The following is a 15,494-nucleotide window of genomic DNA, read 5'->3' as shown; positions in this document are numbered from 1 at the left end:
GAGGGAGGGAGGGAGGGAAGGAGGGAAAGAAAGGAAGGGGGGAAGGAGGGAGAGAGGGAGGGAAGGAGGGAGGGAGGGAAAGAAGGAAGGAAGGGGGAAGGAGGGAGGGAGGGAGGAAGATAGGAAGATAGGAAGGAAGATAGGAAGATGCAAGAGGCAGCAGGAGTGAAAGGGGTGGGGAAAGCGCCAGAGCCGGCGGGCGGAAGACAGCAGAGCCTGGAGCTCGCTCCCGCTCCCCTGCCCGTGGAGACGTCTTCAGGCTCCGTCCTGCTCAGCGGCCTTGTGTGGCTTCTGCAGAAGCCTTGGCCGTGGAAGCCACACGGAGAAAGTGTCTCCTAAAGCAGCATTTCGTTCAGGGACTGTGGCTTCCAAAGGTTGTGGCTTCCTAGAATGGTTTGAGCTATCCCGATCCACACAGCTCTCATCTCTCACGGCAATAATATGAGTGGTTTTTCCCCTCTACAGTTCTGCGTGTTGATTTCTGGTCCTTTTAGTTTCAGCCCATGGGGACTGTATGCCGAGAAGCCGTGAACGACTGCGATATCCGTGAAACGTGCTCGGGAAATTCAAGCCAGGTAATTTGCAGACTGATTCCTTGCAACCCTGTGGGGAAGAGGAGGAGTATTTTTAGAGCACCGACTCCCAAGAGAAATGTGAACGTGCAAGGTGCTGCCTCTCTTTCACGTCACCTCTCCTTCTCCTTTTATTCTTCAGGAAGTTAAATTTCAGTAATTGAAGCTGCAGCAGCTGCTCAGCATAATTTTGCCTTAATATTGAGCTAACCTAAGACTGCATGAATGCCTTGACTATTTTGTTTTTAAGTAGGGAGTAAAAGGCATTTTCTTCTTATCTACTTAGCGAAGGCAGAAATGAAGACTGCTTGTACTTCAGCTGCTTGCAACAGGAATTACCCCAGGCAGAGAAACCACAGAGACAGGATTCCAAGGGGAACCTGTTCCTCTTTTTTGACTCTTATTTATCTGAGCTGACTTGTGTTAACCCAGCCATTGATAGCATTCAGTTATAGATAGATAAGTCAGGGAAATTGGATCATAGATTTCAAAATGGTTGGTTCAGTTCTGGGTTTGCATGCTATTCCTGGACCCTAAAACTGATCATGGAAGCTGAGACCATGCAAGGTGGTTTTAATCATCATTGGAGGGCCAGATGTTTGTGCAGTGGCTTTAGTAGCTTGTTGGGACTGAAGTGGGGCTTAATTTTTATTCCAGGTCCTTGACAGGCATAAAAAGATGAGTTCTTAATGCTGGCATATAGAAAATAAATTTTGTTCAGAAGGTGTGAAACTGAGCACACGTGTGAGGAGTGGAGTGGGCTGTAAGGAGAAGAGGGGTGGGAGAGGGGAAATGGAGGAGAGAGGGCACCTTCACCTCCCGGGCCCTCCCAGTTTATGAAGTTGGAAGGGGAGTGGCTATTCACATGGCACCTCCTCAGCCCCAAGTGAGAGAGATACATCCTGGGAATGGGTTTGATTGTAAAGTCGGCAGGTACTATGCATGGAGCGGAGCTTTGGGCTTGCAGGTGCCTCAGGCTCTGTGGTCCTAAACCAGCTGTCCCATATCAAGACTCCTACACCCCTTATCAGAGTGCCTGAGTTGAGTCTGGGCTACTGCAGTGTAGCTTCCTGCTAATGTGCACACTGGGAGGCAGCCCTCTGAAGGTGGCTCCAGTGCTCAAGCCCCTGCCACACACAGGGGAGACCCAGCTGGAGATCTGGGCTCCTGCCTTTGGCCTGGCTCAGCCCCGGCTATTGTGGGAATCTGGGGGTCGTGAAGCAGAGGATGGAAGGTCTCTTTGCCTGTCAAAAGACATGAAAATAAATAAATAGAAAAATTTATAAAAATCAATGGAACATGCTACAGTTGTTCTTTGATATTTAAAAAATTCCTTCAAACTATTAAAAACTATCTTATTATTGGTTTTAAATGCATTTACAAATGAAAAAATAAGCTCATTTATTTGGCACACTATAAATTAAAATAGAAATTATTGAGAATTAAAACATGTCTTTATAAAAATCTTATCAGGAGTAGGTTGAACTGTGCTTGCCTTCTTGTCATAACCTTTTGATACTGAACTAGCATTGTTTCTATACCTTGTCAAACTGTCAAATTCCTTTTCAAAATTGTATCAGCTTTTAGCGTTTTATCCTTTCAATGCTGTGAAACACCTCTGAGAGATGTGAACAGATGAAAGTCAAGTTTCTAGCTGGTATTGCTTCTTCTGGTACAGCACTTGTTATGTCAGGTGCACTTCATTCATTTATACCAGTAAATTCTTCTCTGTGTTCCTCTGGCTGCATGTCTGGAGTCTCTTGTTATATAATATCAGTGGTCCCAGTTAGCTGGTTTGTTTGCATGTAGGTTCAATTTGAATTTTACTCTGGTCTCATCACTTTGCATTTTTTGTTTGTTTTTATCTGAAAATCAGAGTTAGAGACAGGGAGGGAGACAGAGAGGGAGAGAGGGAGAGGGAGAGAGGGAGAGAGGGGGAGAGGGAGAGAGGGAGAGGGAGAGAGGGAGAGAGAGAGAAAGAGAGGGAGAGAGAAAGAGAGAGAAAAGAGAGAGAGAAAGAAAGAGAGAAAGAGAAAGAGAAAAAGAGAGAGAGAAAGAGAGAGAAAAAGAGAGAGAAAGAGAGGGAGGGAGGGAGGCAGGGAGGAAGGAAGGAAGGAAGGAAGATAGTTAGAAACTTCTATCTGCTGGTTCAATTTGGGCTGGGCCAGGCTGAAGCCACGAGCTTCTTCCAGGCCTCCCTTGTGGGTGCAAAGGCCATATTCCAGTGCCCCTCCCAGGCCGGCAGCAGGGAGCTGGATCGAAAGCAGAGCAGCCAGGACATGAACCCGCACCCGTATGGTATGTCAGCATTGCAGGCGGGGGCTTCACCCACTATGCCACAATGCTGGCCCCATCACTTTTCATTTCTTTGCTGTACTTTTTCTGTGAAAGGCAGAGATACAGAAAGAGAACTCCATCTACTGATTCACTCCCCGAATGCCCAAGATCTGGGCACCCAGTCCATGTCGCTGACATGGTTGGCAGGGCCTCAGCCACCTGAGCCATCTCTTGCTGATTCCCAGGGCCTGTATTAGCAGAATTTGCTGCCCTTTTATTTTCTCTTTTAATTACCCATTTTTGTAAAGCATTGGTATCACTGGGGGATAAAGAGGCAGCACGGCTACACACCCTGCTGTCTGTGCAGTGAGCACAGGTAAGCAGTGACTAATCATGACAGATTCTGAAAGAAGTAACACAGTGGGTTATGAACCATGGTAGGCATCCGTTATGTGCCTGGATTGGTGAGCTTCATACAGTTATCATAGTCAGTATATTGTGGTAACTGAACGCATAACTGTGCTATTAGGGAGCTGTTGTTATTTAACAAAAACATAGAGGTGTTGAAATTCATGCATCCTAGTGCTGTGCAAAGCAGGGACTGCTTGTGAATTTTTTTCCCCAGAGAAGAGTGACTCAGTAATGGCATTCATACATCAGCCATTAAATATGTATTATTTTAAAAGTCACCATCCTAAGATATTAAAGATCTTTCATGTAAAAGTATTTTTAGTTCTTGGCTGCTTAACTGGCAGTGTTTTCTAAGCTACTGCCTGTTGATATTGAGGATTCAATGAATGATTACCTTGAAGACTTCAAAGCAGAAAATAGATTTTAGAGGAAATTCCTGGGAATGTGATTTCATGAACAAGCAGGGATTTTTGAAGAACCCTAAATCAAATATCGATAGGCATGTGGGATGCTCTTGTTGCACTAATTGTAGCAGCAGAAGAGGAGGTGACTAGAAGTGATTATTGAACCGCAATGCATTAAAGCCAATAAAAATGGCATCCACAAAACAGTTCATTATGCAGATAAAGACATTAGAATGACCAAAATAAAGGGAAGTAGCAACATAAAATATCATCTATGGGGCCAGCACTGTGGCACAGCAAGTAAAGCTGCCATCTGCAATGCTGACATCCCGTATGGTCACCTGCTTGAGTCCTGGCTGCTCCACTTCCAATCCAGCTCCCTACTAATGCACCTGGGAAAGCAGCAGAAGATGGTCCAAGTGCTTGGGCCCCTGCACCCATGTGGGAGACCCAGATGAAGGTCCTGGCTCCTGACTTTGACTGGCACAGTCCTGCCTGTTGCAACCATCTGGGGAGTGAACCAGTGGATGGAAGATCCCCCACCCCCACCCTTTCTCTCTTTCTCTCTTTCTCTCTCTCTCTCTCTCTCTCTCTCTCACTATTTGTAACTCTAACTTTCAAACAAACAAATCTTTTTTAAAAATTATCTATAATTGAATCATGCCTATTTTTATACAAGAAGGTAGTGGTCATTCTAAGTGTAAGGGCTGTTTTGTTTGTAGTTACCAGTCTGCCAGTGAGGGCACAATTTTGCTTTGTTTTGTTCCCTTCTTTTTCTTGCTCTGAGGAGTAGTGGATGGAGCAAGATGCGTTTCAGCGTATGATTGCAGTCAGTTCTTTTGATTCACTGCTATGTGATGAACTGTTTTCCCCTCCTCTGATAGATGATATTTGTTTTTAAAGATTTACTTATTTATTTGAAAGGCAGAGTTGGAGGACTGGATACAGAGAGAGATTTTCCATCAGTTGGTTCATTCCCTAAATGGCTACAACAGCTGGAGCTAGGCCAGTCTGAAGCCAGGATCCAAGAGCTCTGTCCAGTTCTCCCATGCAGGTGCAGGGGCCCAAGGGCTTGGGCCATCTCCTACTGCCTTCCCAGGCCATAACAGAGAGTGGGATCAGAAGTAGAGCAGCCAAGTCTCGAACAGGTGTCTATATGGGATGTTGGCACTGCAGGCGGTGGCTTTACTTGCTATGCCACAGCACTGACCCCAAATAAATAAATCTTTTTTTTATGTTTGTTTTTTTTTTTTTTTTTTTTGACAGGCAGAGTGGACAATGAGAGAGAGAGAGAGACAGAGAGAAAGGTCTTCCTTTTGCCGTTGGTTCACCCTGCAATGGCCGCTGCGGCCGGTGCGCTACGGCCGGCGCACCGCGCTGATCGATGGCAGGAGCCAGGTACTTCTCCTGGTCTCCCATGAGGTGCAGAGCCCAAGTATTTGGGCCATCCTCCACTGCACTCCCTGGCCACAGCAGAGAGCTGGCCTGGAAGGGGGGATACCGGGACAGAATCCGGCGCCCCGACTGGGACTAGAACCTGGTGTGCTGGGGCCACAAGGTGGAGGATTAGCCTAGTGAGCCGTGGCGCGGGCTATAAATAAATCTTTTTTAAAAATGCATGGTTTGTTGTTATTTCCTCTTGCTTTCTCTTCACCTTTTTTATTTTGTTTTTATTTATAGATGGTAGGTGGGTCTACCTGTATTATCAGAAGTGATTTCTTAAATGAAAATAGAAATGACTTGTCAGACTATTATTGTTGTCTGCATGTGGCTCATGGTTTGATCTCTGTTCCTAGTGTGCCCCTAACATTCATAAGATGGATGGATATCCATGTGACGGTGTTCAGGTAGGCTACTTCCTTTTTACTGAATTTTTCGTGGGTACCTGCATGAGAGAAACACTGCAGTGTCAGAATAGGAAGATCATTAAGTGCTTCCGAGTCAGTTCGAAAGAGAAAGGGCCTTAATCATACACGTCTGCTGTATCCCCACACCTGTCTTCTGCTTCAGTTACCTGACATACGCAGTGTTTCATCACTAATTGAGATTTGTTTTTTCATCTCAGGGAATTTGCTTTGGAGGGAGATGTAAAACCAGGGATAGACAATGCAAATACATCTGGGGACAGAGTGAGTATCGAGAGTGCGGCTTGATCATGTTGAAAGTATAATATTAGATTTATTAGGGACGTGTGGGCTAGAGGTACGTTTTACCCCTCTCTGATGGGGGATTCTGAGAGCTGCTGCAGGTCTCAGCAGGGGCACTTTTCCAGAAATTAGAGAAAGGCACCCCTTGGGAAGACATAGCCCCTATATCTGCTGGTGGCGGCGCCTGCGGTCGAGACAGAAGGTGCCTTTGCTGTCAGGTGGAGCCTGTGCCAGGGCGCACAGCTTGGGGAACAGAGCAAACCTGCTTTCAGCTCCTGTTGTGCTCTCCTTAGCTGAGTGCCCTCCACAAAACCTGCCTAACCATATGGGCTGGACATGGTCCCTGGATAGGGCATCCTTGCCTTAGAACTAGAGCATTTCAGCTGCACTAAATTCTAGCCAGCTTTCTAGTTATAGGTGACCTTCAGCCGAGGTAGCACTCTTGTGTCGGAAGGAAGTTTCAATGTTATTTCCTTCAAATTTGTAAAATTTCCAGTAGAAATTAGGTACTAAAAGGTCCATGAAAAAATGCATATTATGAAAAAACTGTGCATGGATTTCAAGGGTTTTTTGCACCAAAATAAACTTTTCTGTTTAATTTTTTCCACAAACATTTTGAGGTACTCATATAGTATATTTTATCTAGAAGTATTATTGGCCCCAACTTTTGGAAACAGTTTTGTTTTAAACTCTTCTAAAAGATAATTTGTACTGAAAAAAGGCTTTAAAAATAATGATAATCTCTAGGTAGTGGCTGTACTCGCTTTAGAAGCAAAAGTATAGTATATGCTCTTTTTAAGCAACTGGAAGCGTTGGGATTGAGAATTTTAGTCATACAGGTTTATACTCTGAACAAAGACACATAGTTTTATTTCTAGGACTTGAGCAAAAAAAAGGAACTATCAACATAATTAGTTGCGTCTTTTTAATTTATGCCAACAGCCATCCTTTGATCTGTTTGTAAAAAGTCATTTTATGCTCTTAGATAACTCTACGAAGCAATCTCGGCTTCAGAGAAGAAAATCTAGGATGCTTACGTGCCGTAAAATGTTATTTTACTGTCAGAGATTTAGCTTGAATTCAAGCTTGTTTAAAAGCAGAGTAAAATTGATTTTGAAAGCTAAGAATTATTAAGAAGGAAGGAAATTCTACCAGTTTCTCAAATCTAATTATATTGCAAACTATTTTAATAAAATTTCATTTATGACTAATAAAGATGCCGAGTGAGGAATCATGCATTACATTTGGTGCTGAGATTGAAGAGTGGAGTATTTTTTATTCAAGGAACCATTAGATAGTATCTTCCCATAATTACTAGTCAGTTCCTGATATGTGTTACTTTTGCAGTCTATTTCTGATTGCCATCAGAAATTATTTTTTTTTTCAAAATTTCCCATAAGCAGTCATGAAAAATCCACCTGAGTCATAGACGTCTGCCCTATAGCTCTGGTGAGCCGTGGGTGCAGTCTTGGGAACTGATAACATTTCAGTGAAGAGGTTAGGTTGCAGTTACCCTTGACTGCAAACAGTTTGAGCAACTCACATGTTATCTCCCTCACTGATAAAAAACTTTCTGTTCTGCATCAGAGGTGAAGGCATCAGACAAATACTGCTACGAGAAACTGAACATCGAAGGGACGGAGAAGGGTAACTGTGGGAAAGACAAAGACACATGGATTCAGTGCAACAAACGGTGAGGCGGGAGTCGGCCTGGAGCTCAGCCCTCAGGCAGTTAGAAGCAGAAGTTTTGAGTTGGCGGTTTTCTGCATCCTGCAGAGCAGGCTCTTGCCTGCTCACCTGTCCCTCCTCAGTGGCCCTGCCTTGCCTGTGCAGAGGGCTCCCCAGATCTTGACACGGACCCTCCCCCTCTCCTAAGGCCCAGGTTTTGGCACTGCTCACCTAGAAGATTCCAGCGTCTGCGAAGCAGCAGGAGTTAAAGCCATCAGAGTATGCACTCAGTGCCTTTGAATGAGTAGCTGGCTCTGGCTTTTCTATACCAACACCTTTTTTGCCAAAGGTCTCAGTATCTCACTGTTTTTGTTCAGAAACCTCCAAGTGATCTGCCCTCCCTCTTCACATTGTCCACTTGCCGGATCACCCATTCTTCCCTTTTGCTCCCCCTCCATTTGTCTTTAATTTCTATTTCTATTGCCGTTGCCCGATCTCAGACCTGTATTGAGCTTCAACTGTCACAGAATCCTCTTTTTGGTTCGCTGTGCCAGCAGACTCTAAGAAGCTACTACCATCAGAATAATCTTCAGAATCTTTTGGACTATGCCAATTCTTTGTCCAAATCTCACTGGTTCCACATAGCTAGTTAATAGTAAGAATAGTAACAACCAATATTTATTGAGTGTGCACCATGTGCTAAGCACTGCATCACACTTTTTGTAAGTATAGCCTTTCATCTGGCAGTCCTCCCCGTCTGTGCTCAAGGAAGATGAGACACGTTTAATTGATTTGCCCCAGGTCAGGCAGCTAGGATGTAATAGAAGTAGAATTAGAATTCAGGCATTCCGATTTCAGAAACCTCTCCTAACCACTTTTCTGAGTGTCACACGATCTTGTTCACCAAATAAAATAGAACCTTAACTTGGCCCTGTACCTCTTCCACAATTTCCCCCAACCTATACTTTTGTTTTCTCTAGTCTTCCAAAGTCTGGCAAACTCTAACATTTCTAATATGGATATTAATACATCCTTCCCCAAGCCTGTGTTTGTGCCGTTTATTCCCTGGGAAGTACCGTTTGTAGCCATACCATCAACAGGCGAAAATTTACTCATCTTTCAAAGCCCAATTGTAAAATATAAATCTCTCTAAATCTTTCCCTGATTTGACTCTGGAAATAAACCGTCTCCCTCTTTTCCTCAACACTTCCACATCCTTCAGTACTATTCTTAAATATATTGACACTAATCTGTGCTTGATAGTTCTTTATGTGTATGATTTAACTTTTTAACCCAGAGTGTAATTTCTTTGAGAATAAAGATGATATCTAATTTTCTTTTTATATTCCAAATCACTAAGGTTCATACACATAAATGTTACTCCAAAATTTTTGAATGACCATTGCTTCTGTGTTTAGAAAGTTTTATAAGAACAGTAAAGTAGTTATATGATTTAAAATTTATTTTTAAAGAATGAATTATAGGCCGGCGCCGTGGCTCAATAGGCTAATCCTCCACCTTGCGGCGCCGGCACACCGGGTTCTAGTCCCGGTCGGGGCGCCGGATTCTGTCCCGGTTGCCCCTCTTCCAGGCCAGCTCTCTGCTATGGCCAGGGAGTGCAGTGGAGGATGGCCCAGGTGCTTGGGCCCTGCACCCCATGGGAGACCAGGAAAAGCACCTGGCTCCTGGCTCCTGCCATCGGATCAGCGCGGTGCGCCGGCTGCAGCGGCGGCCATTGGAGGGTGAACCAACGGCAAAGGAAGACCTTTCTCTCTCTCTCTCTCACTGTCCACTCTGCCTGTCCAAAAAAAAAAAAAAAAAAAAAAAAAAAAAGAATGAATTATACATTTTTTCTATGTTGATGGATGCAGATCCTATTTTTCTCTTTTCTCCATCTGATAAAATCTGATATTTCCATATATAATCTCAGTGACCTACAAATTAGTCTTCATCAAATAAATATTAAAATTCATGTATATTATCTATTAATAATTAAAATTGTTAGACATGTAGAATATTTAAGATGGTATTTTATACCAGTGAAAATGTTTTATAGGTTAGCTTAGAATCCTACGCAGTAGTTGGGGAAGCAATGAAATATGTTAAAAAAGGAAAAAATGCGCCTTTTGTCTGGAAATCTATAAAATATATATGGTATATAATCTCTTCTTTGGTTCTTGGGATACAGACTGTAGAAACATCTGCATTACAAAAGAATACTCATCCAAAGGTCATTTGTTCACCTATAAAATATTTAAAAAATAATTTAACATATCCAGTGATGCGTTATGTGGAAAGAATTACTAAGAAAGTCCATTTCGTGGATACTTTCCTTTAGCTCAGCACGTGAACCAGTGGACAGTAAAGGAAAGCATAGGAAACCACTGGGATCTGGGTGCACCAAGAAGAGTTTCAGAGAGGAGACTTTGTAGAGTAGGAGGTCAGTTCCTTTGGCCTTGTTTTCCTCTGCCTGGCTCATGAGTTAATCATGTAGTTGCTGAAAACCCAATGTTAAAATGAGAGTTTATCTTTCTTGCTCTGCGTGGTTCTCTGTATCTTTGGGGAAGGAGATGAAGTAAATGATTGGTACTCTTTCAACACAGGGACGTGCTCTGCGGTTACCTGTTGTGCACTAACGTCGGTAACATCCCACGGCTCGGAGAGCTCGATGGTGAGATCACGTCTGCCGTGGTTGTGCAGCAGGGGAGGACGTTAAACTGCAGGTAACCGAGTAACCACTCCGTTAGTCCTTGCGCTTCCCAGGAGTGCTGTGTAGCGCCCCCTGTCTTCGGTTCCCCGGCGTGTTCTCAAGCTGGAATACGGTCTCTCCACCCAAGGAGATGACTGAGACAATCCTGACGGAATAGAGGTGCAAGGTTGAATGTAGAGTGTCATGTGGTTAGTTGAGGCATGTTTAGTTGGTCAGTACAGTCTTAGTTTACATTTCTTTCTTATTGAGAAAGATGAATGGGGACTTGTGGTTACAGCCAGTTGACCAACTATGTAGATCCACTTTTGATCTCTTCTGAAATCCCACTAAAACATCATTAAATGAATCTTTAACTTTTTTTTATTATTATTTTCTTCTTACTTGAGAGCAGAGAGAAAAGGAGAAAGAGGACAAGAGCAAGCTCTCATTTGCTGGTTTATGCCACATTGGCCAGGGTTGGGCTAAAGCTGGAGCCGAGGAGCTGGAGACACAAGTGAGGTCTCTCATGAGAGTGGCAGGAGCCCAGTGACCTGAGCCATCACCCCTGCCTCCCAGGGTCTGCACTGGCAGGAGGCTGGAGTCGGTCCCCAGGAGTTGGACCCAGGCACTGCAGTGTGGGACACAGATATCTTATCCACTAAGCCAAATGCCTGTTTAAATAGATCTATAAAATTCGTATTTATTCATTTATTTCAGAGGGAGAGAGGAAAGGAAAGCAGAGGAGAGGAGAAAAGAAAAGAAAGGATGGGGCAGAGAGAGCAAGACGGAAGGAAAAGAGGGAAAGAGGGAAGGCGACAGAGAGAGCTGCCGTTCACTGGTCCACTCCCCACCTGCCCTCCACAGCCGAGACAGGGCCGGGTCAAAGCTGGGAGCTGGAAACTCAGTCCTACTTGAGCCACCACTCAGTGCCTCCCAGTGTGCGCAGTAACAGAAAGCTGGATTTGAGACAAGAGCCTCGGATGATCACTGACACCATCAAAAAGAGTGTTAATTGTTAAAGGAACAACAGTAGTCACTGTGCACTTGCTCCCCAGATAGGACCTCTGTCCCTATTGAATTGCAATATGAGAATTGACTGCAAGTTCTCTCCCCAAACTGTACTCTGTATGTTGTGTGTGGGTGTGGGGGCAAATTGTTGAAATCTACGATGAGCATAGAGATGGTCCTCTCTGGTTAAAGTCATACCAAAAATGATCTACAATGCAGAAGGAGATGGGAGAGGGAATGGGGGGCGGGAAGGGAGCGAAGTGGAGGGCATGGGAGAAAGAACCACTGTATTCCTAAAGTTGTATCTACATAAAAACACATTCATTAAATAAATAAAAAAGAGCAGAGCTAGGCTTCAACCCCAGGTACCCAATAGGAGATGTAGGCATCCCAACCAGCAGCTTAACACTAGGCTAAATTCTTGCCTTGTAAATAGATCCTTTTTAGAACTGATAAATCCACAGGGAGGCACAGAAAGAAGGAAGCAGCAACATCATTGACATTTTTGAGTGGGTGGAACGAGCAGGTATGTAGTGCAAGGGTGATCAGTGCTAAGATAGCTGAATTCCCATCAGTAATGGGGAAACCGAGGACCAATCCAGGATAACACTGAGACTTTCCAAAAGGCTCAGGGATTAGATGTGTCCTGTATACTTGGAAGAGGGAGAAAAGAGTGGAGATGGGTGGGCTGATGTATTAAAGAAGCCATTAGATATGCCTGGAGCTCACTTTCCTGATTGGGATACACTGGGGAGTGCCCACCCTTCCATGGAAGATTTGTGTACTCCACAGAGAATTAAAGAAATGGCTTCTAAGCTTGGGGACAGTGTGCACTGTTGATGCCAGGGTCATATGGAAATGGTCCAGCCTCCGTCGTAAGACCTACCTTGGCCCCCTAGCTAAAATATGAAGGAAGTCTCTCACATGAAAAAAAGAAACAGAAGTATTAATATCCATGAGGTACGAGAGATTTCTGTCACAAAATAAGAAAATAGAGTGCTGTTAACAATAGCAACATGGGGCCGGCACTGTGGCACAGCGGGTTAACGCCCTGGCCTGAAGCGCCGGCTTGGAAGCCAGTTCTAGTCCCGGCTGCTCCACTTCCGATCCAGCTCTCTGCTATGGCCTGGGAAAGCAGTAGAAGATGGCCCAAGTCCCTGGGCCCCTGCACCCACGTGGGAGACCTGGAAGAAGCTCCTGGCTCCTGGTTCCAGATTGGCACAGCTCCGACCATTGTGGCCATCTGGGGTGTGAGCCAACAGATGGAAGACCTCTCTCTCTCTGCCTCTCCTCTCTCTGTGTAACTCTGACTGAAAAAGAAAAAAAAAAAAAAAAAAAAACAGGCCGTTCAGTGAAGGAAAACTTGCTGTTGGAAATTTAAAATATGGTGGCAGAAATAAAGCTCAGTAGTTGAAATTATTTCCTAGAAAATAGGGCAAAAAGAGGCAAAGAAATGGAACTGGGGGAAAACTTAACAAATTAGAAGTTAAAAAAAAGAAAAAGGAGGGGCGGGGAACAGCAGTGAGGGAATGTCAGCAAATAACTCAAGAGTAAGGAGGCTCGAGTTTCCGCATCGACAGCTCACCAAGTCCTGGGTACCATGAGTGAAATCACAGGCAAATCTCAGTGGACCATTACAAACTCTGGAACCGTAGAACAGTGAAAAGAATCCTGGATTCCACAGGGGAGGAAGAAAGCAAGCCACAGGAGTTCGAATGGCCCAGGACTTACCCACGGGAGTTCCAGCAGTTAGAGGACAGTAGAAAACGTTATTTCCAGCCCTGACGAGCTGTCCTTCAGGTGTGAGGTTAGAAAATAGAGACTTCCGCGGAGATGCAAGTTTTGCAAAATGTACACTTCTACGCCCTTTCCCAGGAAGCTGCTGGAAATCGGTAGAGGGGAGAATCCAAGATTTACAGGTCTGTGCCGGATACAGGGAGACAGCTGGACAGGAGCAGCCTTGGGAGAGAGCTCTAGTGGGAGGAGCGACGCTCAGACACATTGTGGAGATTCTGACAGCCAGCACAGAGCTTGGGTTACTTTTGAATTAGTGACACATTCTTAGAAAAGTAGGCAAGAAACAGCACACAAATAAATGGCTTGCTGAAGGAAAAGAAAATGTTGTGTAGGGAAAGGATTTAATCCTGGCCTATCAGTCAGCTGAGTAACATTTGTGTAGTTATAATGTGCATATTTGTAATTGATTTAACTATCAATTAAGCAAAAGTTTAAAATGGAAAGATAGGGAAAATGGAAATTTATGGGTGTAGTGTGAGAAGGAAGGAGAAGAGGTAAACTTTCAAATTCTACAGAGGGAAGTCAGCTGATAATATATAAAATTCAATAATAAAAATAGTAATACAAACTCACTATTTAACAATACATGCATAAATAAATAACAAAAGAGGATATTGGGGATGAGTATTGTGGCACAGCATATTAACCCGCCATTTGGGACACCTGCACCCCAAATCTGTGTGCCTAGGCTTGAGTCCCTCCTCTGCTTCTGATCCAGTGTCCTTCTAAACACTTGGGAGGCAGCAGATGATGGTCTAAGTACCTGGGTTGCACATGAGAAGACCAGTGCAGCTCCTGGCTTCTGGCTTTGGCCTGGCCCAGCCCTGTCTTTTGCAGGTATTTGGGGATGAAACCAATAAGTGGAAGATATCTCTGTTTCTGTCTCTTCTTCTATATCATTCTGCCTTTCAAATAAATAAATGAATAAATACTTAAAAATCAATTAGGGATATAAATTATTATGTTCCCAGGAATAATATGTGGAGGAGTAATGACAGGAGGATGCTTTATTATAATTGAGAAACTATTTAACTATTTAAGCTATGTACATGTATAATTTGGATAAAATAAGTAAATCAGAAGAATGAAGATTTTATACTAGTGTTGACATAGTACCATATAAATAAATTGATTTTAAATATACACGTTAAATTCTCATTGTGTTTTTAAAAAAATTTCTAAATAGGATGTAGGCTTGTTATTTGTATGGTAAAGCTACAATAGTTTAGTTATTCTCAAATATAATTTGTACATATGCAATCTTTTGGGAAATAAAAACCCCAAATCACTTCCATCTTTGAAACACATTTGAGACCTTGAAACCTGCTTATCAAATAAAGTACTACTAATAATGGCTTCCTGGACTTGCACATCACAGCCAAGGCAAAATGATACAGCCATTGCAATTCAGACCCTTGTGATAACTATCGTGTTAGAATACTAAATGTTATCAATTTATGCAGAAAGATTAAAAGAGATGTTCAACACGATTGTGCTGTTGGATTTGATCACAGTTACGGGTGGTAGATAGGAGAAGTGATGTCCAGTTTCGAGATTTCGGGCCTGTTCTCAGGAAGACTGAATTAACAGAACAGCGCTTTCCTTTTCTTCCTGACCGTGTTTAGTGGCGGACATGTGAAGCTGGAAGAAGACGTGGATCTTGGCTATGTGGAGGATGGGACACCATGTGGTCCCCAAATGATGTGCTTAGAACACAGGTGCCTTCCCGTGGCGTCTTTCAACTTCAGCACTTGCTTAAGCAGTAAAGAAGGCACTGTCTGTTCAGGAAACGGAGTAAGTATCTGGCACCTCGCCTGAGGAACTGTTCATTTCTTTTCTGTCACAGAAGTATTTCCCTAATTACAGAAAGCCCCATTATCTGTTTCTCATTTGATCATGACTACTGGAATGCTTCTGTTCTGGAATCCCAGAGAGTTTAGGCAAAAGGAAAAAGGAAAATCTTTGTAACCAAATTCTTCTTTCCTCTTATGTAAATGTGGCCTCATGTAATACCAGCTTTCCACAAGTGAGTTGGGAAATGGATTGTAATAAATGCTAACAGGATTAAAAAAAAAAAAAAGCAGGGGGATGCTGTGGTGTGTGGTCTGGGCACTGAGTTATCAGAGCAGACAGCCATGAGGGCTGTAGGCAGAGCAGTGTGTACCCTCTCGGAGCGCATCCTAGGAGTGAGAACGGCATGCGCCAGGGGAAGTCTCCCTGGTGTGAGACAGTTTACTTTCTGTCTTTCAGTTCTCGTTCAGATACTGTAGGTCCTCAGTATGTCAGTTCACAGGGTAAGAATTTATCCTCTGTTAGCGAGGATTCTCTATTGTCTTGTCCAGTGAAGAGTTGATACCAATACAGAAATGTGCGTTCTGTTTCTTTGAGTCTGTGCTGTGTGCTTTTCCTTTCACTGTTGGCTTTACTGGTTGTATTATCCAGCTGAGGCAGAGGATCCCTGATCTGGAACTGTGAGCCCTTGATCCCTATCAGTCACACACACACCTGAGGGATATGCCAG

General features: G+C 43.7%; 1 protein-coding gene across 22 annotated transcripts in view; it reads left to right on the top strand.

Moving 5' to 3' along the window:
- The window catches only part of ADAM22 (ADAM metallopeptidase domain 22), a 245,839-nt gene that overhangs the window by 192,398 nt on the left and 37,947 nt on the right, over nucleotides 1-15,494 (top strand). For all 22 annotated transcript variants that reach the window (XM_070059837.1, XM_070059834.1, XM_070059833.1 and 19 more), the window contains 6 exons: nucleotides 495-575; nucleotides 5,461-5,511; nucleotides 5,730-5,793; nucleotides 7,399-7,504; nucleotides 10,083-10,202; nucleotides 14,599-14,767. In XM_070059837.1, coding sequence (XP_069915938.1) covers nucleotides 495-575; nucleotides 5,461-5,511; nucleotides 5,730-5,793; nucleotides 7,399-7,504; nucleotides 10,083-10,202; nucleotides 14,599-14,767 — 591 coding nt within the window. The remainder of the gene's footprint in view (nucleotides 1-494; nucleotides 576-5,460; nucleotides 5,512-5,729; nucleotides 5,794-7,398; nucleotides 7,505-10,082; nucleotides 10,203-14,598; nucleotides 14,768-15,494) is intronic.

The sequence above is a fragment of the Oryctolagus cuniculus genome, chromosome 16 (genome assembly GCF_964237555.1).
Source record: "Oryctolagus cuniculus chromosome 16, mOryCun1.1, whole genome shotgun sequence".
NCBI lineage: Eukaryota > Metazoa > Chordata > Mammalia > Lagomorpha > Leporidae > Oryctolagus > Oryctolagus cuniculus.
This window is presented reverse-complemented; position numbering and strand designations above follow the sequence as displayed.